Raw genomic sequence first — 27427 nt, forward strand, 5'->3', positions numbered from 1 at the left:
GCACACTTTGATCTGACCACTATCACCAAAACAAAAAAGAGATACCAGTATGAATAATATTTGGAGTGCCCAAATAGTGGCATCATTAGTGGGTGAGGTGCTGTGGACTTCACCCGGGGGGGGGGGAGTGTCACCCAGTGGGGAAATACACATTGAGGGAAGTGGACAGCTGCCTTCTGAGTCCCACACGACCATGGCAACACAGGACTTGGAAGCCGAGTGGGGAGATGGATCCTTTCCAGGTCCTGCACACCCATGCCCACATGGGACTCGGAAGGCTAGGGGATTACTAGATCAATTTACATGAGGGTTTTTCTGGCAGTGGGGCCAATACACTCCCTCAGGTAATGCAGTAGGGAAGGGCAAATTCAGTGGTGCTCGGGCCAGCTTTCTATTCCCAAGGTCCATCATGGGCCCCATCACCACTCTCACATAGCATGTGCAACTTGCACACCTTGTTTCTTGTACTGAGACTGAATGTGGTTTCCTAGAATGCACTTCACTTTGTTACAAGGAGCGATGAGGCAGGGAGATTGGCTCTGAGGGCTGCAAAATGCAAGAGGGCTTTATGAAGACTGTGGCCCATATGTTAACCACCCCTGTAGTAACAGGACCAGAACAAGGTGGGGCATCCTTACTGGCCCCTGATATTCTATTATCCTTTATAGATTAGGCCCTGAAAGACCAAGGGAAGCTCTGGGGAGAGTATGTTTATGACATTGCACAGCATTGTTCCTGACCACTGCACACACATTAACAAGCCCACAGATGTGGAAAAGTGAGTCTGGTTACATCCAATCTCTGATATGGAAGATCCTTCATTATATTGGCTCTAACAGGTGAAACAGATTGGTGGCTTGGAGTGGCCTCTGGTCGCTCCAGCCGCAACTGCCCCATGGTCAGCTGGGACTGAAACAACCACTCAGAAAGCAGGCCGTTGTCATGGTCCCAAATGGGCCTCTGGCAAGGAACAGATTTTTGCCACTCCTTTTACTGGTTGTCTTGGGCCACCTTAGGCCTCAGACCAGCTTGTGTCCACTCCAGGTGCATGCATCATCTGCACACTATGGCCTTGAAGTGGCTGGAAATTGCTCCTTTTGGCCTGTCTGTTTTGGGCCTAAGATGATTTGCCTGCTCTCTTGGAATGAAATCAAGTTGTTGGAATTACAGTGTTATTGTAAGAGGCGTATAATGTATGAATGATTAGTTTGCCCAGGAGGTGGAAAAAGTATAAGGAAGGAGATGTACTTACTTGTCAAGTTCAGGAAAAGAGGGAGAGCTGGAGCTGGAGTTTGAGAGGACCTGGAGTTCAAGCCATTGTCTTCCGCTGCACCATCAGAGATGGACAATGGAGAAAGCAGATAAGAAGAAAATCAACTTTTTTGAGATATGTTCCTGGAGCGGAGTGCCGAGGATACCATAGACAGCCAAAAAGACAAACAAATTGGTCCTTGAATAGATCAAGCCTAAACTATCCCTGGAAGCCAAGATGAAGAAACTGAGGCTATTGTACTTTGGCCATATCATGACTCATTGGAGATTATCACATGGGGATTGAAAACAGGATGAAATGGAATGCTCCTGTCATGATCGCACAGAGATTTTCATACGACATTGCACTCATCAAGTACTTTGGTCATGAATAACTCGTATTCATCATGAATGGTTTCTCATTTGCGCCTTACTTTAGCTATTGTGAACGTGCAGAAGTTAATGACAGTTCATTCACACTATCACAGAGCTATCTGATCTTTTGTCAGACAGCTTTGCAATACAGACAGTTCATTCTTATTACTGGGATTGGTTCAAGAGGAGAACTGCAGAGCATGATTTTGTTTGAACTAAATAAATATCATGTTCATAATATAGAAAAAAATTTTTTATACTGTTTGGGACAGAACCATGTTTTTCAGACATGTGCAGTAGCAGGAAAAGAATGCACATATGAAATATTCAATCCTGATATAATAATGATGCAGGAATGTGATTATGCAGGACACAAGTGCATTTCCCATTTCTTTTTATATCACCATTATATTGTCATTATGGTGCGATTGCACAGCTGTGCAGACACAGGGTCACACACTCAGAAAGGAGAGATGTAGTCATGATGGATGACTTCAACTATCCTGATATTTACTGGAATTCAAACTCAGCAAAATCTTCAAGGTCTAGCAAATTCCTCACTTGCCTCAAAGACAATTTTATTGTCCAAAAGGTGGAAGAGGCAACAAAGGGGTCAGCTATTTTAGATCTGATCCTAATCAACAAGGATGACCTGGTTAATGGGGTGCGAGCTATTGAAAGAACTGGCAAATGTAATATCGGAGCCATTGGCAATAATCTTTGAGAACTCCTGGAGAACAGGAGAAGTCCCAGCAGACTGGAGGAGGGCAAACGTTGTCCCCATCTTCAAAAAGGGCAAAAAAGAGGATCCCAATAGAAGACAGAAGAGTATTGCAGACAGAAGAGTATTGCAGTCAGGTTATGCGCTGGAACCTAATTGGATGCATGGAACTTTTGGGACACTGCATATGTGTTAAATTCAATATATAATTTGTTGTACTGTTGCTAAAAATAGATTGGAACTTAAATTGAGATTATGTTTGGAATATTCAGTTATAGTTGGACACCTAGAACTGAGAAAGTGGTGCACATGCACATTATAAAGGCACTGTCACATATAACAACACAAATAATAATTTATAGTAAACCTCAGAACCAACACTGCATGATTCAGTTGTATTAACTAGTACAACTCTTAGTGCAATAGAGACACAATCCATTTTATGCTGCTGATAAATTCATAAAAGGTGTGTCACAGAAGCATAACACTTACATATGCTCTCTTCTGCTTATTGCAGTAGCATACAAATAAAAAAGCAGTAGTACATGAACAGGAATATTAATATTATAGTCAGACATAAGCTAAGGAGAAGAAAAATGATCCAAGGGCTCAAAGAAGAGCTTTAGATAGATGGAACTTCTGATGTCAAGTGGTACTCATAAAATAAAAGACTACAGGAGCAAGTAATGAGAAGATAGCTGGTTGTGAAAAGTGAACTAGACTATAGGGAGTCTGTGGAGAATTTTGTAAGTCAATGCAGTAATTTTGAGTTGGATTTAGAGATGAATAGGGAGCTTCTGATATAATGTGTTATGTATGAGCAATGCTTAGTTTTCAAAACTCTTGGAAAAAAGATTTGTGAGCAGTATTTCTTCAAAGTGACTTGCAAAATTTGCTAGTCAATTTGCATATTTTAAAGTCTACTGGAAAGGGAGGCTGCCTTGAGTGTTACACTAGGGCTGCTGCCACATTGCAAAAATAAAACAGTTTGACACCATTTTAACTGCCATGACTCAATGCTATGGAATTCTGGAGTTGGTAGTGTTGTGAGATATTTAGCCCTTCCTGTCAGAGAGCTTTGGTAGCCCACCAAACTACAATCCCAGAACTCCATAGGATTGAGCCACAGAAGTTAAAGTGGTGTCAAAATGTGGTGTTATTTCTGCAGTGTGGCAGCTACCGAGGATTCCAAGAGACCAGGATTTTAATCTCAGCATAGCCATGAAAACCAGCTGTGTGACCTTGGGCAAGTCACACTCTTTCAGCCTCACTGGAAGCCATGGCAAACTTCCTCTGAATAAATCTTGCCAAGAAACCCCTGTGATAAGTTTACCATAAAAAATCTACCTAACAATAAACTCTACTGAGATGTTTTAATCCAAAGCATTTTTATGGGGAGGTAAGTACAGATACTTAGTTTTTTCACAGTTATGCATGCAGCATATGTTTTTATCCAGTTCCCATGTACTTATTGTCTCTGCTTCCTAGTCATAAAGTGTACCTAGTACAGACCTTGCACTATAAAGGAGGAATAATATTGGAACAGTAAGAACATTTTGCTAGTTATATAAATCTTAGGAAATGGGATCCACTGGGATTTGGTTCCAGGACTCCCCCTTGGATACAAAATTCATGAATGCTCAAGTCCTCTTATATACTATGGCATAGTCAAATAATGTCCCTTGCCATGGGTGGTTGAATCCATGCCAAAAATAAATAAATAAATAAATCCATGGATGAGGATGGCAAACTGTATATAACTGTAACATAAAACTGTATAGAAGATTGTGGAATTGTTTCATTATTGCTTGTACTATACTGAAATTTAGGATCAATATTAACACTTCTGAATATTGGCTCATTCTATTCTAATGCTGAAAACATGATGTGATTAGTGAAATGAGACGAGCCAAGGGACTAGTGAGTCTTTTGATGTGTTTAGACTCTAGTTGGACCAGCCCTAGCCAGCATACCCAATAGAACGATGTGCTGGTAGTGCAGACCAGCCACATCTGGAGGAATCCAGATTACCCATACATTATCCTTTTTCAATTCTACAGCTGATTTTCAGATTCTAAAGAATACATTATTATTATTATTATTATTATTATTATTATTATTATTATTATTATCCTTTATTTATACAGTATAGTGCTGTAAATTTACATGAATCCCTTTACATTTATTTTTATTTTTTATTAAACTTTTGTATGTTTATAAATGATTTTATATTGTTTTAGTTGTGACTTTTTTAATTGTTTTTCTTAAGATTACACTGATGATTTTTTAATTGGTTTCCAGCTATGAGCCAGAAAGGTGGCATTTAAATAAAATAAAGAAAAATAAAGAAATAAACAAATTTGAGGTACTGCCATTCCCCACATGAATTTCCACCTTCTTTGGGGGCCTTTACTGATAACTTTTTAAGAAAGATAATATATTTTGAAAACTATATTATTGAAGTTTTCTAATGCTGCTTCATGGTCCAGCTTTAAAGCTATGGTCTTTAAGGAGCACTTCAACTGTTTTCTCAGTCTGGACATAACAGAAAGCTGTGATTTAATAAACCATGGAAAAGGAGATACAACTTAGAATAAATTTCTATATTAGAAAATGTGAGGATTGAATAAGTAATACGAATGTAAATATAACAAATGAATGAATTTTTTAATGAAGAAAGAAAAAAGTAAGAAACTACACTGAATCTGAGTATGCAAGAGGATCAGAGAAGGGAAAAGGGAGCACTTTTTGAGAGCCATCCTCTTTCATTTGGTGGGACATTCCTGGAGTTATTTTTTTTTATCACTTAAGGTCTATGAAATAGTGCAGTTATTAATCATACAGTGCAGCTAATAGCTCCACAGTTAATTAAAGGCAGCCTCTAGTTGGTGAATTAAAGGCTCTGCCAACTTTGCCATACCATATATCTAAGAAATATGGTAGAGACAGACCATTATTCTTTCCTTTTAAAAAAACAATGATCCATAAATATGTTCTGGTGAAAATAGGTCATTGTCATTGATTTATATACAAAAAGCTTTGCTGCGTTCTCTCTGGTCTATTTCCTTTGTCTGTATCCACTAAGATCAGAGAGTATCTTTTTGAAGACTTTTTTTTAAAAACCTATTCATCATATATGATCTGGGACATGAAGAAAGATGCAAAAATTGGTCATTTCTCCGAATTCTCTCAATGCAAAGGGCATGGTTTCTAATATAATTGTAAATTACAGAATTATTAGACTGTTATTGTTAGTCCCAGGAATGGAGGACGGGCAGGAATCCCAGTTTTTAGAATGTGTCTCATTCTTAAAATAATTGATGTAGCTCCATGGACGGTGATTTTGGTGAATACTGAACATGATCTCAATTTATAAATTATACATTGGGTCAAAGCTGCGTTGCCCAGGGTATGTGTGCAAAACTGAACATCACCATGATTTCTGTTGTTGGTCACATTGTAGTACATGAAATATCACTTGCTCTGATCTTATCCTTTTCTAAATTAGCCTCTACTTTGGAGTGAACAAATTGTCACCCTGGAGTCTCATGTGTACAGATGTTTCTGTGGCCCTCAGTATCTCCAAAATCCTTGTATCAACCTTTTTGTGGCCAAAAAAAGAGGGTGAGCATCTCTTCCTGGACGGGTCAAGATCCAACAGTTTACCTTTTAAATAGGTGGCAAAGTCTCCATGCATAGTTTAATGGTTTCAAAATAATAAAAAATTTTGAGAGCCAGAAGTAGATTTCTGGATACTTTGGGGTTTTTGCTGTTTAATTTTTTGTTGTCCATATGGTCCGCTGGAGTGTCCCAGAGCATAAAAGTGGCCCATAGAGCTCCCACAGTTGTCCATCCCTGCTTTACATAATTCCAGTGCCCTATTCCTAAAGAAGAATATTCCCAATTCTGTTAAAGCAGGTCCTCCAAGTGTTTTGAAGTTCATCTCCCAGAAGTCCCAGCAAACTTGGCCAACAATCAGGAGTTCTGGAAACTGAAGTTCAAAACACCTGGAGGACCAAAATTTGGGAATCACTGTGTTAAACGGTCTTTAACTTTTTCTTGACATGATCTCAGTGACTAAGGCAAAATGCTACTCCCCACATTTTCCCATGAATAGCATTTGTGAGTCTCCCAAAGATATCAATGTGACTTCATTAAACATGAGATATGGAAGTTGAGGGGCTGCTCCTCTTCTCCTTCCGGAAGTTAATTCACATGAGAGACATCAATTCTCTCATTCTGACACTTCAGTTAGAAGTCTACTGTTCAGAAATTAAAGTGTGGGTATATATAAGAGCTTTATTTTATCATTTTACTATTACACTCAATCGTAGCCATATAAGAATACAGAGATTAAAATGCTGTGTCCAAGCAAATAGCCTATCCAGAAGCATCATCACATCAAAAGGATATTGTTCAAAAGGAGACAGACAAGTGTTTATTATGGTTGTTAATTTGGTGGCAAAGTGAAATAGCTATTCATGTGCACCAACACTATTATAACATTTTTATTTGGCTTTCAATTGCTGCATCTGCAGGAATCACTTTATAAAGACTGGCCTCCTGTAGCTGCAGACAAATTTGGAAACGAAACAGTGTGCATATAAATAAAAGACTCAAGTCAATAAATCGATGCAATGTGCTTCTCTAATTGTGAGGTGAAGCACAGGAGGACACTTCTGTTTTGACAAGTAGATCAGATAAAATGTCAGTATAGTTACTTAATGGTTGTCCTATTACAATCTTCAAGGAAAATAGGAAAGTAAATTTGTAGCTGAGGTTACAAACTTGCAGTGTCCGAACAGAATATACTAAGTCAGTGATATATCCTCCTTAATGTTATGTTTTGCTTTCAAGAACTCTCATTGCACTTTAAAATAGTTATGTTTGAATATACAACAGCCACAAAGAAATATGGCTCTCTTGGTTAGCAGAAATTTGCAACACACTACAAATTTCTGCAGATTTTGTTCACAACCTACTGTACAAATGTATTCATCAGATCAACAGTAGGTAGGGGTGGACTTGTTAATTTTGGTTTTCCCCAGCTTCTCAATTTTTCCATTTTATATAAAAAAAACTTGCAAGAGCATGTGTACATATTTCATGAACATTTATTCCTATTTTATTACTGTATTTTAATTCCATCAAGGGCAGGTTTGCGGGACAAAATTATGGATGTTGATATGACTCTTCGGTAACTTGAGGACAAAACATAGGGACTTGTAACAAAGGCATATAAAGGATAAAGCAAAGGAGAACAGTGCCAAAGAACTTACAAAATTCTGGCACAAGTAACTATTTGAGCTCACCCTAAAGGCTGGATGGTGGAGGAAGGAACTATGGTAAATGGTGGCTGTGCAATGTGTGCGGGAGATGATCCAGCATGGGCATGGCAAAAAAATGTGCAGATGTCAAAAAGGATGTAAAGGCAAGAGTTAAGATAGAGCATTAACTCTCATAAAAAAAAAGGAACCATCCCCTTCTCTGAGTAGAGTGGCAAAAGGTGAGAGCTTAGTCCATCCCAGGAGAACCTAAAAGAAGCATCAACCTCCTCTACTCTCTCAGTGCTCCTTTGAGGGGAAGTGCCAAAGAGCTGCTGCTGCCACCATTTTCCTCATCAGGCATTCAAGATGGCTAGACATGGTGTGGTAATAATGGAAATATCCTAGAATCGTACACACGCGTGACGTAGATAAAGACATCTTTCCATTCTGATGTGTAAATGCAGAGTAGAGCACTCACTTCTCAAGAGAACTCTTACTCTGAAGGATTATGGTGTCTGTCACATAGCAAGTCAATGAGAGAATGATACCTAACAAATCTATGTGGTCCTATAAGTTACAGAGAAAATTTTAGTTAATTAAAAGCTGTCACTTTGTTTTAATGAACAAAACAATCCTTAGATGCACCCTGTGGAGTGCTCCCAGTTTCATGGGTGCAAGTTTCAGTGTAGGGACTATGGCAAAAACAGATAAACAGATGGGCAGAGATACTCTCTTATTCTAGAAAAAACAGTAGTAAACAACTAAATGCAGACTATAACAGCAGTACACGTACACATTTGCCAACAAATTGTCAAGTACAGAGGAGAAAATCACTAGGATGAATAAGTTTTGCATTATCAAGATTTTTCAAAATGGAAAAAAGTGGCATGGACCCACCTTTATACAAAGTATATATTTATTACTTTTTCAAGAATATCTGTTCCAAGAATAACTTTGGGGACAGTGTGAATGTTTTGTTTTCTACATTTATACACTGTCAGAAGTCATCACCAACTTTCTACCAGACTATTTAAGAAGAATTTAGGCAGGGGATTTGATGAACAAATATTTGCAAATAAGCAGATAGTCACCAGTAATTCCGTAGGTAAATTGATGCTTTTGCTGGATATAGAAAAAGGTTGTAAATAATCAGTCTGATGCATTCTTCTAAGTGAATGACCTGGAAACTAATGTAAGTGACAGGAGTAAATGGAAAAAAGAATTGGATTTTATTATCTTGCTTAATATGTATCTTAGAATACTTGATTCATGTCATATTTGTATTTTTTTTCTCCAATCTAGATTAAACAAAGTCTGAAATGACTTGAAGGCACACAACAACAACAACAGAAAATTATGTATTGTGTATTTTACTATTTTTTACTGTAACCTGCCTCGATCTGCAGGGAGAAATGGGCTAAAATTATTATTATTATTATTATTATTATTATTATTATTATTTTAAAGGATAAAGTGAAGCTCTGTTTTGTTTCTTTCCTAGGCAGAGCTATTTATACAGTGCAATCTATGTTCTGTTATTATTTATCCTAAACAACAAAAATAGATGCAGGAAAGAACTGGTAAACTGGCCTGCTTGTTTAAATAGTCCCAACTACAGTAGACTCATTGAATCAAATGTTCAATGATGAAACAATATTTATATAAATCCAGTTGATTCAGTGGATCTGAGTATAATCAGACCAACAAAAGGATACAACCCAGAGTATTTAGCTCTGCCTCTGAGGTCACATAGCTCTTCCCATCCCATCACAGGAGGGCTGACTCTCTTTCTTTGGAGGTCTTTAAACAGGTTGGATGGCCATCTCTTAGGCCATCTCATAGATGATAGATTGAATTCACTGGTTCTATGATTCTATAAGAGAGAACCCAGATAGTCATAAGGCAACTGGGCTGTTGTCTTATAGTTGAGAACAGTGCCTCCCAATCTATCTCATTGGGGAATTGGCAAAAAAAAACCCATTGTGCCAGCAAATGGTACCATATTTGGCTTCAATTGTTTGGTTACATTTGTTTTCTTTCCTGGGAATTCAGTAGGCACTATCAGCCAAAAAGCTTGTGGACAGGCAGCAGTTCATGGGCCACCACGTTCGGTAACACTGGTTTAGAGAAGGCCTAGGTCCAAGATACACTGCCAAAATAATCCTGTTTGAGACCGCTTTAACTGCCCAGCCTCAGTGCTAGGGCATCCTGAGAATTGTAGTTTATTGTGGCATCAGAGCTGTCCGACAGAGAAGGCTAAATGTCTCACAAAACTACAGTTCCCAGTATTCCCTGGCATTGAGCCAGGGCAGTTAAAGCGGTCACAAACTGGATTATTTCAGCAGTGTGTTTTAGACTCTAAATTTAGGTTTAGACCTTGTAACAGAGATTAGCCGAGAGGCTGTATCAGCACTGCAGAAATAATGCTGTCTGAGAACACTGACTGCCATGTCTCAAGGCTATAGGATTCTGGGATTCATAGGTGCGTTACAGACGGGCCCTTCCAGCGCCCCCGTCACGTGCTAGGGGTTGGCCAACGACCTAGCATCCACACCAGCCTCACTCCTAGCACATGATGGGGGCATAATAATGGCAGTGCCCTATATACATGGGTGCCGCCATTATTACGTGCCGGACGCATAGCATCTGCACTTCGCGCCCTGGATATGACACCGCGAGTGCGTGCCTCACAGCGTCACATCTGGGGCACAAGAAGAAGTGCCATTTCGGTGCTTCTTTTTAGCTGCGCCAGGAAGCCTCACGGTCTGGCTGCTGGGGCTTCTCGGCGCAGCTAATAAGGGCGCAGGGAGAGCGCCGCTTTTCGGTGCTCTGTAATGCGCCATAGTTTGTTGTGGCACAAGAACTCTCTGACAGGGAAGGCTAAACATCTCATAAAACTACAAATCCCAGATTTATTTTTACAGTGCAGATGCAGCTGTACTCTGTATAGCTGAGGCAAGCAGAATCGATGTGGAGAAAATAAGTAGAATTTTGAAATCAAAGATTCAAACTAGAATAAGATTGAAAGAAACAGAGCGTTAAGAGATCAAGTGTGATGGAACCTGTTAAGACCTAGCATAAGGAAATGTACAAGAGGAATCAACCATTGAAGAAAAAGGATAATACTTGAACTCTCTAGCCCCCTGTTTCTACTGGTTTAGCTCTCCTGTAAAGGAACATTTGTTGTGTCCACAGAGCAAATCTGTGAGATTGTTGTTGTGTGCCTTCAAGTCGTTTCTGACTTAGGGTCACCCTAAGGAAAACTGATCACAGATGCTTTTTTAAAAAAATAAACGGAATGCATTTATGTTTCCTTATGAATGGCATATCAGAGTCTAGAAAAAAATAAGTACAGCTCTGCAAAACCAAGTTGTTTTCCCAAGCATAATTTAGGAAAATTCCTTCAACAGTTAGTAACTAAATTATTAAATATTAATTACAACACATTTTAAAATAATCACAGTGGTGAAGTGGGGCTTTTTCTCTTCTTGACTTTCATCCTCCCCCCCCCCCTTTTTATGACTAGTCTAGAGACTAGCTAAAACAGTCTAAGTTCACCTTCCGCAAAATCTACTTTCCCCAATGGAATGAGAGATTTTTCTACAGGAGTCCTCCAGAAATAATTCCCAGCACCATTGCCCTGCATGATAATCAGCAGCCTCGGATCTAATTCATTCATACAGAAGAGTAAAGTGATGACCACTTTCTTAAGGTGTCACTACTTAAGACTGCTGATGAAGAATGACACATTTTAATGCTTTCCCATGGAACCTAAACTTCATCTCATGTGGATATTTAGTAGAGCAGGGACAGGATGAGTGAATTTGCTGTGTACCCTGGAAATACAGATTTTTCTACATGAGAGACTTGCAGGGTTGATAAAAGATTGCTCCATCCTGCTGGGTAGAGATCAGGTCCTCCTTTTTTAAAACATGCTGTTCGGAAGGTGAATGAATTTTTGAATATGGCTTGATTGGCTTTGATTTCCTTTCTTTGTGTTTGGTGGAGAATCACAAGTGAAGCTAAATTCCCGCCTCATCTCTGCAGCTGGCACCTGGACAAGAGTTTTTCCTTCCACCCCCAGTGGGAAAGAATATGTGTCAAGCAATGTGTATCATACCCTTATTGCCAAATATTGATCAGAAATAGTGGCAAGGATCCCCACCATTGCCACTGGCCTTCCAAGTCAAGAATAGAAATTGTGGCGGGGGTGGGGGTGGGAATCCCAGTGTTATATATGATAGGATGTAACAGCGAGATCCCAGTGCATATTGCTCACCCTCTCATTTAGGAAGGCTAGTGGCACATAGGACAATCTCTCTGCACTGGAGGTGTGTGGGTTGGGAAGGGGCATAGAGGAACGAACGAATGGCATTTAGTAGTTTATAATTCAATTTGTGTTCACATTCAGATTTTAAAGAAGATATCCAAGGAACTGAACTGTATGCCCAAAATAGAGTCAGGACTTTCTATAGTTTCTTAAAAATTCAGATAAAAACCACCCCAGTAGCATGGAAGCCACCAGCCACCACTGAGCAGGGAATACCGCCATACTCTCCATAGGCCCTATGGGGAACATCCAGGGGCTGAATTAGGATCACTGGGTGAAAACTCTCTTTATTGTGCTAAAGAACAGAATACTAGCATCATATAGCACCTCCTTTTTCTAACTCCACCACTTCACAAAAATCAAGTGATATCTTGTTGACCTTCTCTGTAACAGGACAGCTTATGTTTTACTAGGTCCCACACCTTTTTCCAATTGAGATTCCTTTAACTGCTGTGTGAAGGTGAGAGGTTCATCAAGAGTTGTTTTATCTCAACATAACAACTCCTAAAGAAGAAAATCTGATTTTGTTGGTCACTCCTTGTCATGAAGCTAAACTTGAAAAGACTAGAAAGCTAATTAAAGTTCAAGTAACATTAAGTAGCTTGAAACAATTAAGCTGCAATTATTTTCAAAGATTCTTCATGTCATTCTTTTACTACTTCCCTACCCTAAATTTGTAAATCAATTATGTTTTCATGGAGAATGCTTCCCTCTTTGTTTCTTCTCCTGGACATTAATGAAAGATAAGATGTCCTTGAAGATTCACAACTATAGCAAGCATATTTTTTTCTTTCCATATTTGATGTGTTTAAAATATTTTGGAATGTGATAACAGAGAGCTGGAAGAATGAATGTTTACTCAGGATTCCCAATTATTTCACGTCTTGCTCTCTTAAAAATATGCATATGATTGCAGTTTTAGATCCTACTGTCAGCGCAACTGCTGGGGTCCAACAACCACTGTCAGCAACTCAAACGAGTCCTGGGGTTAAATCAGACCCTTGGAGCAGAGCTGGCAAATTTCCAGAAGCCGAAGCGTGGCTCCAAAGTCCAAGTTGGGATGACAGCAACTGGATGTCTTCCAGGAGCTGCAGCAATGCAGGAACCTCCGGGGACACACAGCAAACCGATGCTATAGCTTCTTCTGATAAACAACCAGAGAAACTAAGTCTCCCAAAGTGCTCTTTATTCACAGTGCTATAATACAAAACTAGATCTCTAAAACTCCAAACCATACCAATCCAACTCCTTCTACAAACCCACACCACACCCTTGCAACCCCTGGGCTTATATAGTCTCCAGACCATGTGGTCTCTCAAACCAAGTGAGTTCAGGTGTGTAACCATGTCATGTGTCTCCTGTGCAATCTAGACACATGGTTTCATCATCCATGGCTACGTGCACTTGGGCATCGAAGTGTCCTTGAGCCAATAAGCTTCAGCTGTGCTGATCAGCCTTGCCACTCTGCTGAATGCTCATGGCCAAACACACACACATCAAGCATTTCCCTATGTGCTGTGTTTTAACCCTTCAAATCCCTGACACCTACATCCCATTCTGTTTTGGAAGATTTAATATAGCTGACAGTCTCAGGGTGTAGTATGTATTTTTAATCAGTGGTGCCCTTCAAGCTGTCCTATCTATGTGTGCTTTTAGTTTTTCACATGGTACGTTTTTATCTTACAAAAATACCAAGTATCAGTTTGCTATACCTTTCCAGTTGTATTATAAATTGTAGATAGCATGAATTCCCTGAGCAGAAAACAAGGGCATTTTTTTAAAAATGGTGTGGACTGGATAGAATCCAAAAATCTTTAGTTTAGTTGTTAGCTTTTCCCCACAGTGAGAAATATTCAATTAGGTCTCCTCTCAAATTGGCCATAACTTTCAATTAAAATAAATGAAGTTTCATTTTGCTAACAATATCAATCAGCACATGTAACAAAGAGGTACAGCAGAAATGGTTCACCTGCTTACTTAATATTAGAAGGCTCAGTTGCAGTGTATTATAGGTCCTTCTGAAGGTTTTGACTGAGTGAAATATGGGAAACCTAGTGCAATTTTTATGTGAAGATTTTTTATCCACAGATGGCTAGTGAATTCTGGTAATTGCAGTCCATTAATTATTATTATTATTATTATTATTATTATTATTATTATTATTATTATACCCCACCCTTCTCCCAAGGCTGGGACTCAGGGCTGCTTACAACATTAAAAAACACCATACAGTTAAAAACATACAAAATAGTACATTTGGAAGTGTTCTCATGTTAAGGAAGGCTGCTTTGTAAGAAAGATCTATTCTATGTCATCATCTCCCCCCCCCATCCCCTTGTATTTCAGTGACAAAATGCCTGTCCTTGAGAGAATTAAGTTAAATAAGTTTCTTACACTTTCAACTTCTAACAATATCTCAGCTCAAAATCTCTGCCCCATCTGATTGTTCACCTTTGTGGAGAAAAGATACTCTAGGGGAGATCACCATATTTTACTGGTTAGTGTTTCCATTGATTGTGTCATAAACCTGCAAGGTTGACCAAGCCATGGGAAAGTGTAGTACTGGTCCATTAGAAGACAGAGATATTATATGGACCATGAGACATATGGATTGAGATGTTCCATGGTCCATATGATAATAGATTCAAATTACAAATTAGAAGATTATGAATGAATACTAGAACTTCCTGATGTTAAAAACTGTTCAACACTGAAACCAGACTACCTTGGAAGGTAGTTAACTTTACTTTGCTGGAGTTTTTTACACAGAGGTTCATTTACCAGGCTTGCTTTTCAGGCTGATTTGCTGCATTAATGACAAGGGGTTGAACTAACTAACCCTTGGGGCTCCTTTCAGCTCTGTAGTAGTCTGACATGAGCTGACAAAGTAATTTACTGAAATGGCTATATATTTGAACATTATTTAGCATAGATATGTGTATTCTTGTAAAAATTGACTTTAAAGAAAATCCTATAATTATCAGAAGAACTGAGAAAAATGTCATTTCGGTGAAGTTTAAATATTTTAAACCTACTATTACATAAATATGTTTGTTTTTTAAACTTAAAAACCACATTATATTTTGTCCTGAAAAAAAAAATAGCACAGCATTGCATACTTTGGGCCATATCATGGACAGCTGCATAATTTTTTTTCCCTTTATGGGTTTCTTTAAATGTTGTGAGTTCATTTTATAGTTGCCAAATTCAATTTTTAAGAAACTAAAACAGACACAATTGCACGTCTTACCATCCTCTCTCTTTATGGGATTCAAAGACCAACTTTATCTCATGCATTCATAGCTGAATGTTTTGAGTTCTTTGCTCCAGATGGCCAACAGGTGCACACAGTGTATGGCTATTGTATTATTTCTGATTCGCACCATCTGAGAGTTTAACACACACACCCCAATTGGATAGAATAATACACCAGCAATTTTCTAGCAAAAGGAGTGTATGGGCTGCCGACTAAACTGATTATGAACTTGGTTATCTTGACTACACAGTGGTAGTAATTAAATGGGCTGGGGAAACAGGGAAAAGAATAACCAGTTAAATAATGCTAATGGTGCATTGTTGTCATTTCTCCCACGTCATCCTTTCCTTTTCCTTTTCTGCTAACAGCTGCTCCCAGATTTTCTCATTTTCTTTAGCCCATGTAATTTATTTTTCTCAGACCAAGTAATAATTTTAATGGTTTCTTTTTGTCTTCCTTAGAGAAAAGATCTTCTTTGTTTAAAAGGCAACTATTAAAAGGTGTCTGTTGCCAGCATTTTAATATGGAGACAATGACCTGATCTACTGAACTTCTGTCAAGTGTTTTTGATGTGATTCCCTCTCCCCCACACACTGTTTATGTGTTTGACACAAGTTAATTGACTTCCTATAACTAAGACCTTTATAGGTTTTTGAATCCTAGAATTGTTATGAGCGATTGCATTCCTAGTCACTCATGAGGGTTGCAGGATGATATATGGCAGAGAAGTCTTGAAATTGGTTCCACTGTTTCTGTAGTTAATTTAAAGAATTGGCACTGACATGCCAGAAGTTAGATTCCTAGATAATTCACACTACTAGTCTGTATGATACAGTCTACCTCTTCATACGTCATCCAAATGCAGCAGTTACAAATGTTGGTACTACTAATGTTAGTATGCCATCTATAAAGAAACAACTCAGAGAAGGTCAGTCACATAGGGCATTCCCAATTAACTGAGATATAGTCTGGTAGGATACCTTTACTGGGAATTAATCACAGATCTGATGTTCTGATGACTGATGGTAGTCATCTTTAAAATAGTTTTGACTTGGTAGCATTTTCCATTTTTTATGGAGTTTTCCATAAAAATCTCCAGCAAAGTAAAGTTTGACATCAGGGTACAATCCATAGCTCCAAGAATGTTGATGTACATGATATGAGTCCATCTTCTTTTTCTTTTTAAAATAACTGTGGGACAGGAAAAAAATCTTTCAGTGCTGCTTGCCAACCTCTTTTGAATAGCCTTCTAAGGGAGTTAGAATTACTTGGTAAGGTTTTATGCATTTGTTTGGGAAAGTTCTATCAAATATGATGTGCTTATCTCTGGGCAATCATCCTTATAATTGTGTGGAATAAGGAGTTATTTCCTTATGAAAATACTGCAGAAAAAGAGCCAGTAGAGAGCATAGAGAACCAGTTGTGTTGCACTTACACTTTAGTAATTCAAGAATTATTTCTTCACTGACATTTCCTTCTGAAAGTCATAGCAAAATAAGAGATGAAACAACATTGGCATATTTAGATCTGTTACACAGTTATCAGTCAGTAATGGATGTTTCCATAAAATGTTCTGCTTTTATTTTAACATCTTGAGCCTTCCAACCATTCTTTTCTTGTTTTTTATTCTTTGTTTCCCATTATCACCAATATGCCAGTATGTCACCATATTCAAGCTCCAGCAGCCCTGCAACTATATCTGCTTTGGTCAATTGATATGAGGAATAGATATCTGCAATATCTGTGATATCTCAGCAATAATGGGGCCGCCCGCCTCGGCGGGACGGCCTGGTTGCCGCTGGGGGGGAAAGCCCCGCGGACGGCTGAAGGCCTCTTCCGGCTCGAGTGGCCCTCCAAACCCTGGCGGGGGGGCCGCTCAAGCCGCGATTGGCTCGGCCAAAGGAGGAAGGCCTACAGGTACCAGTGGCCTTTACGGGAGGAAGTGCTCGCCGATTGGGCGGCGTCATCCACGGGCGCCGCCCGGGATTGGCCTTAGTGCCCCTTGCCGGCCTCCCATTGGTCCACAGGCCTATAAAAGGCCACGAGGCATACGAGGACAGCACCATGCGATGGATATGCGGTTGATGGCGCGTGAACAACAACCCATAATCTCTTGCCATCCCGAAGCTTGGCCGTGACCAAGCACTTGGTTCATCCAATCAGTACTGGGCTGATGGATGACAGATCCAGACCTCATGCATTGGAGCCAACCCTACATTTACATTGCTTGATCCTTGGTTATGTTTACCTCCAACATGTTGTGGTTTATTGTGTCTGGGGAGGCGTCCCTCTGAGGCAATGTATCTTTATCATTTATTAAACTGTTTGCTTTTAATACTTTATATATTACTGTATATATTACTGAAAGACTACTCTGGAATGTGAATGTCTGTGACTTATTTCCTAAGTGTTTATTCTCCTTCATATCCCCTTTTGTCACTTACTGTTATATAGTAATCACTCAAATTGCCCTGCTAAAATAGTAGTAAAATATACACTTCATTTTTACCTTCTCTTTTTATTCTTTATTGAAGCTTCATGTCAAAACAATGTTATCTGTCTTCCTATCTTTCCATTAATTAGAATAAACTCTACTAGAAACTCACTCATTTTGTACAATGTAAAAAAGGCAAAATCCTTCATTTGTTGTAACCTATGAGGAATATTTACCAGCTTGATTAATTTAATGCACTTTTCTATCATCCTTTTTATTTCTGCAAATTGGCAAACACATCCTGTTGTTTTTACTTTTGTTGTTGTTGTGTGTCTTCAAGTCATTTCCGACTTAGGGAGACCCTAAGGCAACCTTATCACAGGGTTTCTTTGCAAATTTCTTCAGAGCCATCCTCTGAGGCTGAGAGAGTGTGACTTGCCTAAGGTCATTCATCATAGGTCTTTCAATAAGAATGCACTCAGAAGTTTATTTTCCTTTTACAATGCACAGCTCTTAGCATCAATACAATGATGTAATGCCCTTAAATTGCATTGTGGGGCAGGGAATCTAGGAATATGGTTCCTTCATTGAACTGTATCTGCATTTCAGGGCTCCCGACCCAGCCCTGTGAACCTCTGCATTCTGCCTCCACCATGAAAGTTTGGTGATTTTTGCTTCTGGAATGTTTTCTCTCCATTGTTCAAGTTTGAAATGCCTATCTGGAGATTTAGTTGCTGGTCACAAGAGCTTTAAGCTAAAACCTGCAAGTAGTTTTGTCCCGAGAGCCAGTAAGGTGTAGTGGTCTGAGCATTTGACCATGACTCTGGAGACCAGGATTCAATTCCCACTCAGTCATGGAAACCCATTAGCAAGTCACATAATCTCAGTCTCAGAGGAAGAAAGGTAAAGCTCCTCTGAAAAAATATTGCCCCAAGTTAGGGTCAAATTTAGAGTCCCCATAAGTCTGAAACAACTTGAAGGCACACAACAACAAAGTTTGGTTCTACCCTTTTGGATTTATTTTTTTTTCGCCATCCATGATTGGCATTATTGGTTGTTTATTCTCAGTTTGGGGGAAAAGATGGGGTATAAATAGAGAAATTCCCAATATTTTCTCTGGAATTGCATTGGACCTTGGGGTAAAAAAAGATTTTTCACCATTGCACCCGTATCAGATAAAAAAATAGGATTTCTGACACTGACTTGAAGGTTGTTTAGATGAATGTGCAGAGAGCAGGAGTATGCTGGCTTGGAGCTTGACAATGCTTTATCTAAATGGCTTTAGAACTTGACTTAGTCACAGGAAAGTAAAACCATTGGATTCATATCCAGAAATTCCTGCTTCTCAAGGATCCATAGTTTTCATACTGTGGCTGTGCCCTAGAATGGAAGCCTGTTTTGGTACTCCTTGGCAATAGCCTGCTGTGGTTGTGCCAAATCTCCAAAATGGAAGTTGCCTAAAAGGAGTAGAGACCTATCTTCTGTTAATAGGTTTAATCCCCTTTTAAATCCATCTAAATTAGCACATTTTATAGTAGTGAATTACATAAATTGATTTGGTGTTGTGTAAACAGGACTTTATTTTGTCTATCCTGAAATGATTATTGTTCCATTTATTGGGGTGGTCCCTAGTTCCAACAGTCTAAACTAGTGAGTTCTACAAGATTTCTCTATACTGTGCAGAGTGTTACCAATATTATTACCTTTCTAAATTTATTGCCCCTAAGTATATTGAGGAATGGAAACCATTGATAAATTACATAAAGGAAAAAAATGGGGGAAATATATATTTCTGCATTTTAAAACTGATAATTAATAGCTAGGATATAGACAGTACATATTTGGAAGTCATGGAAATGAAGGGGAAAGACAATGAAACAATTAGAACTTTTAGGAATCAAAGGGTGTATAGTACTATATTACTGATATTCCAAAAACCAATAATAGTTTAGTTACTTTTATTACACTTATGAATAATTTTGGTATGAGAAGTTTAGAGGTTTTGAAATATGGAAAGAAATTTAGATTTATAGGTAAAGGCCAAAAAAATAAGAAGAAAAAGAAAGCAGGAAAATAATAAGAGTCAATCTGCTGAAGGTAGAAAATCCTTTTATTCTCTCTAAAAACAACTATACGTTAAAGCACTTTGCAATGTGCATGTTAATTTTAGTGTTGAAAGTAATAACAATACATTTTTATATAACTGTAATTTTCTTTAATCCTAACTACTTTAATCTAAATTTAAACAAAAGAGGAATCACTCATGTGATCATTTTAGTTACTCATCTTTGCAAACTTTCCAGAAAAGAATGACCTGAATTGTATATGCTAAATGGGGATCATGCTGACAACTCTTCTCTTCTAATCTACAAGTACATTTCTTTTTTACAGATTTTGTTTTCCTATATATTCTTATTGTTATATTTTCTGAGTCTGAGCAAGGCTTTTACTTCGTAAAATTTTCTTTGTAGCTTCCTTATTTTTTTTTATTAATCATATGGACCTTTCCTGATATGTAATAAATAATAATAATAATTTTTTTTATTTCTATCCTGCTTTTTGCCAGGCAATAAAAGCAGCGTACAACAAGCTAAAATACACCCATATATACATAGTACCCCCCTTAAAACAAGATTAAACAATATAAGATTAAAACTAACATGCTAAAATCCAATTAATCCAATTAATACTAACCATGGGCAGAGTTTGATAAATGAGAAGTCTTATTCATGGCCAAGTATTTTATTCCGGGAAGGCCTGCTGGAAGAGATCTGCCTTAATGGCTTTTTTGAAGCTCTCTAGATTGGTAATTTGACGGATCTTGTCCAGCAGGCCATTCCATTAGTTGGGAGAGGCTGCAGAAAATGTCCTCTGGGAGGTCGCCATCAGTCTGGTCTTTAAGGGCTGTAGTAAGTAGATTCCTCCCAGAGGACCTGAGTGTACGGGGCAGATTATATGGAAGGACGCAATCCCTTAGATAGGTTGGGCCCAAGCCATGTAGGGCTTTAAAGGTGATAACCAACACCTTGTACTGTGCCCGGAAACTAATAGGCAGCCAGTGGAGTGACTTCAGTATTGGTGTTATATGGTCACTCCTTGCTGTTCCTGTGACCAACCTGGCTGCCATATTCTGTACCAACTGAGTTTCCAGACTAGGCACAAGGGTAGCCTCATGTAGAGCGCATTGCAAAAATCAAGTCTTGAGGTTACCAACACATGTACTATGGTTTTGAGGTCACCCCGTTCCAGGAAAGGGCGCAGCTGGTGTATCAGCCGAAGCTGATAACAGGCGCTCTTGATCGTCGCATTCACCTGATTCCTCATTTGAAGCGATGGATCAAGAAGCACCCCCAGACTGCGAACACAGTCCTTCGAGGAGAGCGTGAGCCCCTCTAGGACTGGAGGTTGCAGCCCAATACCTGGTTTGGGCTATCGTAAGTACCTCCATTTTGTCTGGATTCAACTTGAGCTTGTTTTCCCTCGTCCAATCCATTACTGCCTGAAGACACTGGTTGAGGGGAGAGATGCCATTTGTCGTTGTCGCTGATGACCAGGACATGGAGAAATATATTTGGGTGTCGTCAGCATACTGATAACACCCAGCTCCATATCCACGGATGATTTCTCCCAACAGCTTCATATAAATGTTAAATAGCATCGGGGACAGGCTGGCCCCTTGAGGGACACCACAATTAAGCTCTGTTTTTGAAGAGCAACTGTCCCCGAGCATCACCCTCTGGAACCTGCACGAGAGGAAGGAACGGAACCACTGCAATGCAGTGCCTCCAATTCCTAACTCTCTCAGGTGCTCCAAGAGGGTGCCATGGCCTGTTGTATTGAATGCCGCTGAGAGGTCTAGAAGCACCAACAGGGTCACGCTCCCTCTGTCATTAGTGGCATTGTGACATTGGTTGAAGATATAAGCCTTTTCCAAATGCAACTGCACTTTGTGAAATGCACACATGGAGGACAGGATTACATGAACACCTTTCCTTGCATGTTTCCAGCAGCATCTACACATGGAGAATGACTTTCTAAAAAAGATAACCTCTTCTCTCCATGTGATTTTAAGTACCTGAGATTCCTGGATCAAGTTCTTTAATTCATCTTTGTGTCCTCCCTGTATTTTAACTGAGTAAAATGCTTCACATATTGTGAAATGTCTTCTCTGTAAGTGATAGTAAGTTGGCTTTTCAGCTGTATGAAATACATGTGAATGTATTGTTCTGTATATTGCAGATGATAATACGCTGCATGGACCAGTTTTCATCCAGGAACCAAGCAGTGTTGTTTTTGCACTGGATTCTGAGGAGAAGAAAGTCAAACTGAACTGTGAAGTCAAAGGAAATCCTAAACCAACTATAAGGTCTGTTGCACAGCTATAATGTCTTTAGCATTGTTGTTTATAAATAAATTGAATGATTTTAAAAAAAACCCTTGAGATTATAGGTTTTAGTGGGATGACCATAAATTTGGATTATTCTTGTATTTGTCATCCTACAAATCTGTGAACTTGAAGTTACAGACAAGAAAATCAGTGAGAAAAATACTGCTACATTATGCTTACACAGAAAAAAAAAGAGTCTGTTAAGTTAACTGTATTCACAATGAAGGGCGATGAGTATTTTAGTTTCATTAATTCTATCCTAACATTTAAAGTTAAACTAGTTAGCTGCTCTAAGGACCTCACCATCATGCAGATAAAAATATTCCATCCATGATTTCATGTCTCCTTCCCCTCCATGTCCCAGTTTGGACTTTAGCACATGAGGGAAAGCAGGGGTTTAAACTGTCATTATCCATGAAAGTCGTGCAGTCATGCTGAAGATTTTCACATGATGTCGCAATTAAAGAGGACATATCCCTGAAATAACCAGATAATAACCAGCAACAAATCATTCACGGGGAAATATTGTGAATGATTTGTTGTTGTTTATTACCTGGTTATTGCCAGGATAAGTCCTCTTTAATCACAATATGTGTGAAAATCTTCTCCAGGATAAACTTTCCCTGATCTATAATAAGAAATGAGTGCAGTTACAAAGTTACAAAGAAATACACACAGGAAGAATACAGAAACAAAATCTTATGGAATGAAAGCCAGACTCACTCACACCACTCGATTGACGGTATCCCATACTAAAATTTTAAATATCTCACATCTCATACCTGAGATACTACTTTGAAAAACAAAGCCAACAAATAGCATTATCTCCGGAATACAAATGCAAATCATTGTGCTGTCCAGTATCTTATTCCTTTCTGGGGTGTCATCAATCAACTGCTATTAAGTTCCTGTTTTATGTCCTCTTCTCTTCCCAATTGCTTCCATGAATTCCTTCTATTTCTCAGACTGTTCTCTCTGAAAGACAAAAGGAAAATAAAGACATCCTGAGATAAAATTGGAAACATTTTTTTAAAACTTTCAGAACACCAAACACACATTCATTTGTTACAGGAAAAGAAACAAAAATAACAACCAAGATGAAATATATCTCTTGAGCAATGCTTGAGGGCCAACGTGACATAATGGTTTGAATGGTGGACTAGTATTTGCCAAGAAAACACAGTGATAAGATCACCTGACATAGTCAGAAATGAAGGCACACAACAGCAGCAATGCTGACATTAAAATGTTGTACCACATTGGCCAAAGAGCTTTATCTCTGTGCAAATGGCCATATGTATTGGGTGCTGGCAAGAGTTGCACTTCACCAGTAGATCTTTCTGCTTCCTGTTTATGAGGTTTACTGCTGTTTCATATCCACATCAGAGTACCACACTATTCCAGCCAAGATTACCATATTATTTAAGTCCCTCTACCTCTTGCTTGATGTATGGAACAGCAAAAGCAGCTTCAATCCCTGTTAGAAGATAGATGAACTGGTTTTTTTCCCCTGTTTAAATATATTAGTCTTGTAAACAAAGATTCATATATCCATCTGTCCATGTTAAACCTTTTGAAGCTGATGTTAATAATTAGGCACACAGAGACATGCATATATTATTTCTTAACTAGGTTTACAATATTTTTAAATCCCGGCTTGGATTAAGAGATATCAAATGAAAGCAAAAGAATTTGATTAGGTGGAAGAATGGTTGAGCTATATTTGGATTATGTAATACTGCATTGAAATCCTCCTTAACCCCCCAAAGTCAGTTATACATATTTGAAACTACAAGTGAAAGAGGAAAAAATATTTTTATATACCATTATCTACTTCTGGCCCAAAATAATCCCATCCCTTCCCTTTTCTTCCTCCAGTTCTTCCTGGTAACATACCTCTTTCAAAATCTTCCTTTCCTCTCATATTTTGGCAAATATCTTTCTCATCATCAATACTATCATTAACATCTCTAGTGCCATGTTTCTTCCATCTACCTCCTCCATCTTCCTTTTTTTTAGCAGCTGCACAACTGTGCATTGAGTTGTGGAGATCTTGGCCCTATATATATGGATAAAAAGCCCCATTCCCACGCTGATGCTGGTCTTGTCTGTTCGCCTTGTTCCAGTGAAATACCACAGCTCTTCCCTGTTAACCTGACTTTGCACTCACAAAGTTGTAGGAAGCCTGGTGTTTTCACAAACCCCAGGGACAGCATGGGGTTTTGAGGTGTACAACAGCTGGATCAGGCCTGGTTTGGGTTGGCCCACTGTTCATATATTAGGCACTCTGCCACCCCCCTTCCCTGTATTGCACAGTGCAGGGAAAGGAGATGGCCAGATAAGGGGACTCCCTTGATCACATACCTGGAACTTCTGGAGACCCCAGATGTGTGATCAGGGAGTCCCCAGACATCTCTCCTTATTGGTTGCATGAGCAAATCTAGCCTTAGGAGAAGTGTCAGGACACCAGGCAGCATGTTCACGTAGATGCTCCTACAGATACAGAGGTGGTAGCCATGGCTCCTGGTACAGCGAATGAGCCAGCCATGCCAATACTGTGTGGGCCCAGCTGGCCTGTGCAGATAATACTGTGCTGCCATACTGGATTTGGCCCAGTGCATACGGCCACCTTTGTAGCCAATCCAGGGCCAGTTCCAGAACATAATGCTCTGGGACTGACCACAGACTTACACCCAGTAAAAGCAGGACCCTCTTCTCTGTGTCCAAATTTTTCCTCTTTCATTCATTCTTCCTTGTCCTGGGTCTCCACTACCCCCTCTTCATCCTTGTCAATTATCATCACTATTTCTTATATCTTCTTTCACTTCTTGACCTTGTCTCTGCCTCTGTTCTTTCCATCATATACACTCGGCAGCTTCCTCCCCCCCCCCCCCACATGCACACATTGCAGCAGAAAGCATCATGCCCCAGGTATCCTGCCCCTCCCTCCCTCCCTCCCTCCCTCCCTCCCTCCCTCCCATTCTTTGGTGGTCTGGCCACTGATTACCACATACTTGCCACTGATTACCACCTAACAAAGCATGAAATAAAATCATAGAATCATATAATCAGAGTTGGAGGAGACCACAAGGGCCATCCAGAACAACCCTCTGCCATGCAGGAACTCAGTCAAAACATCCCTGACACACAGCCATCCAGCCTGTTTAAAGACCTCCAAGGAAGGAGACTCCACCACTCTCTGAGGGAGTGTGTTCCATTGTCAAACAGCCCTTGTCATGAAACGTAGATACCTGGGCCTCTAGCTGCTGGACTTTCTCTTCCATGAGGGTTACCAACTTGCACTTGGTGCAGGTGAAGTTCCCTACATCCATAGGCAAGAAGAGAAACTTCCCACAAGTGTTGCAGTTGACTGCAGCAGATTCCTCAGTATTCATACTGAAAAGTCTTAAGGAGCCACTGAAATAAGACTAGGGGTTTCCTCTGCTAAACACCAGTGTAAAGAACCCCTGCTGGCTTGGCCTTTGTTCCCAGGCTCTGTTAGCAAGCTCAATCAACTGGGACTCTAGTTATGTAGAGAGCTCCTGGCTACTAGCTCCTTCCAGAGGCAAGTCTCTGACTCACTTCCTCTGAGCAAAAGTCCACACAAGCACCTTAAGGAAAAAGGTGAATAAGAAAAAGTGGAAAAATTAAAGGAGAAACCCTTAAATGTTGCTCCCAGGTCACCTTCTCCTCTGTACTCCAAAACCAATGTGACTATTAAAAAAATATCACACGCCATTAGGCGCACACCTCTGCCAGCAGTTACATAAAATTAAGCTTCTACCTCCGCCCCCAGTGACCCACAGAAGTAGCTCACAGTTTAAAAAGTTTAAGAACTCACCCAACCAAAATGGCCACAGAGAACCAGCCTTTCTTCTTGAAAGAAATAACTCTGGTGAGGATCATAGGGTTGGGTGCAAAAGGGAAGAGATTAACACAGATAAGGAAAATGGTCCCTTTTCATATACAGAATGCCTGCTCTATATGGCTTCCAGTTTACGCAAAAGCCACGCTGCAATACTCTGTGGTGCGCACGCATGTTGTGTGCACACACACTGCACCACCACGTGCATGAACCCCATTCACTATAATGGGGCTCGAGCATAGGTGGAATTCGCCTTACGTGGGGGGGGTCTGGAACAGATCCCCTGCGTAAGGCGAGGTTCCACTATAATTCCCTGGAAAATACTCTCTAAAGTCCATTGAACTACATTTAGAAAAATAGTACTTTACATTCTGGTCTAAGGTTTTGTGGGAGATTTTTAAATATGAAAAAATAAAATCAATATAAATAATATTAATACATGAATTTGGATCTCTAACTGGAATGATAGCATCTTAAATTGTATGCAAATAGAGTCAAATGAAACCTGCTTTTTAAAAAGAAGAAAAAGAAAAAATGCTAGAAAAGTAATAAGAACTGTACTGTCATAGGCGGCCAGAGGAAAAAATCAGTAAAATACCTGCTCTGTTGAATTGTGTAATTAAAAATAAATAAATATATAAGTCAGAAAGGAAAATCAAACTTTTTTTTCCTGAAGTTGGCTCTTCTCTGTATGTCCTCTATGCACATCTTTGGCTCTTTAGTGTGTATTTACCTTTCCTCTGGTGACCATGTGCTACAGCAATTGGTCATGTCTTTTTATACAGCTCTGGTCCCCATAACACTGAAGGGTAGTTTTTAATTATTAAATTAATACATATATAATTCTGGATGACATGATCTAAACTGTGAAGAGTTAAGTTTTGAAGACTTACCTTGCATTTGGGAAACTGGACTAGATTCATTCCTAGACATAGATGGCACTATACAACTGTTCAATGTGAAACAGTAATACAAAGGTTGACTCAAATTTAATCCATTGTATGACTGACTACCAAAATGTATACCTATCAAATTATATGTTGCATCACATTTCCTCATTATATAGGAAATTGTGATTTCCTGCTTGTTAGGAACAAGAGAATGCTTTTGTTGTATTTTTAAATATATTTTCCCAATAAATCCTTTAATGTTAGCAGAATTCAACAACTGACACTTTTGTGTTATAGGTGGAAGTTAAATGGAACCATAGTTGACATTGGTATGGATTACCGCTACAGCGTGGTTGAAGGCAGCTTGTTGATCAATAATCCCAATAAAAGTCAAGATGCTGGAACATACCAGTGCATAGCAACAAACTCGTTTGGAACAATTGTTAGCCGGGAAGCTAAACTACAGTTTGCGTGTAAGTAATGATGATACAATATGGTTGACATGGCTTTATTTACCATAATTTTTTTTGGGGGGGGGACACTACAGACTGATGGTTTTAAGAGGCATACATATTATTCCATTCAAGATGCAACTTGGTTTCTTAAATGAAATATAGGTGGGCTACAGACGGGCAGGGGAAGACATCTTGA

General features: G+C 39.2%; 1 protein-coding gene across 6 annotated transcripts in view; it reads left to right on the forward strand.

Annotated features, from left to right (window-relative positions):
- LOC149321341 (contactin-4-like) overlaps positions 1–27427 on the forward strand; it is a 700468-nt gene that overhangs the window by 346996 nt on the left and 326045 nt on the right. For all 6 annotated transcript variants that reach the window (XM_089519801.1, XM_089519827.1, XM_089519837.1 and 3 more), the window contains 2 exons: positions 21874–22000; positions 27074–27249. In XM_089519801.1, coding sequence (XP_089375927.1) covers positions 21874–22000; positions 27074–27249 — 303 coding nt within the window. The remainder of the gene's footprint in view (positions 1–21873; positions 22001–27073; positions 27250–27427) is intronic.

The sequence above is a fragment of the Sceloporus occidentalis genome, unplaced genomic scaffold, assembly GCF_023333645.1.
Source record: "Sceloporus occidentalis isolate IW3139 unplaced genomic scaffold, rSceOcc1.0.p SCAF_1, whole genome shotgun sequence".
Taxonomy (NCBI): domain Eukaryota; kingdom Metazoa; phylum Chordata; class Lepidosauria; order Squamata; family Phrynosomatidae; genus Sceloporus; species Sceloporus occidentalis.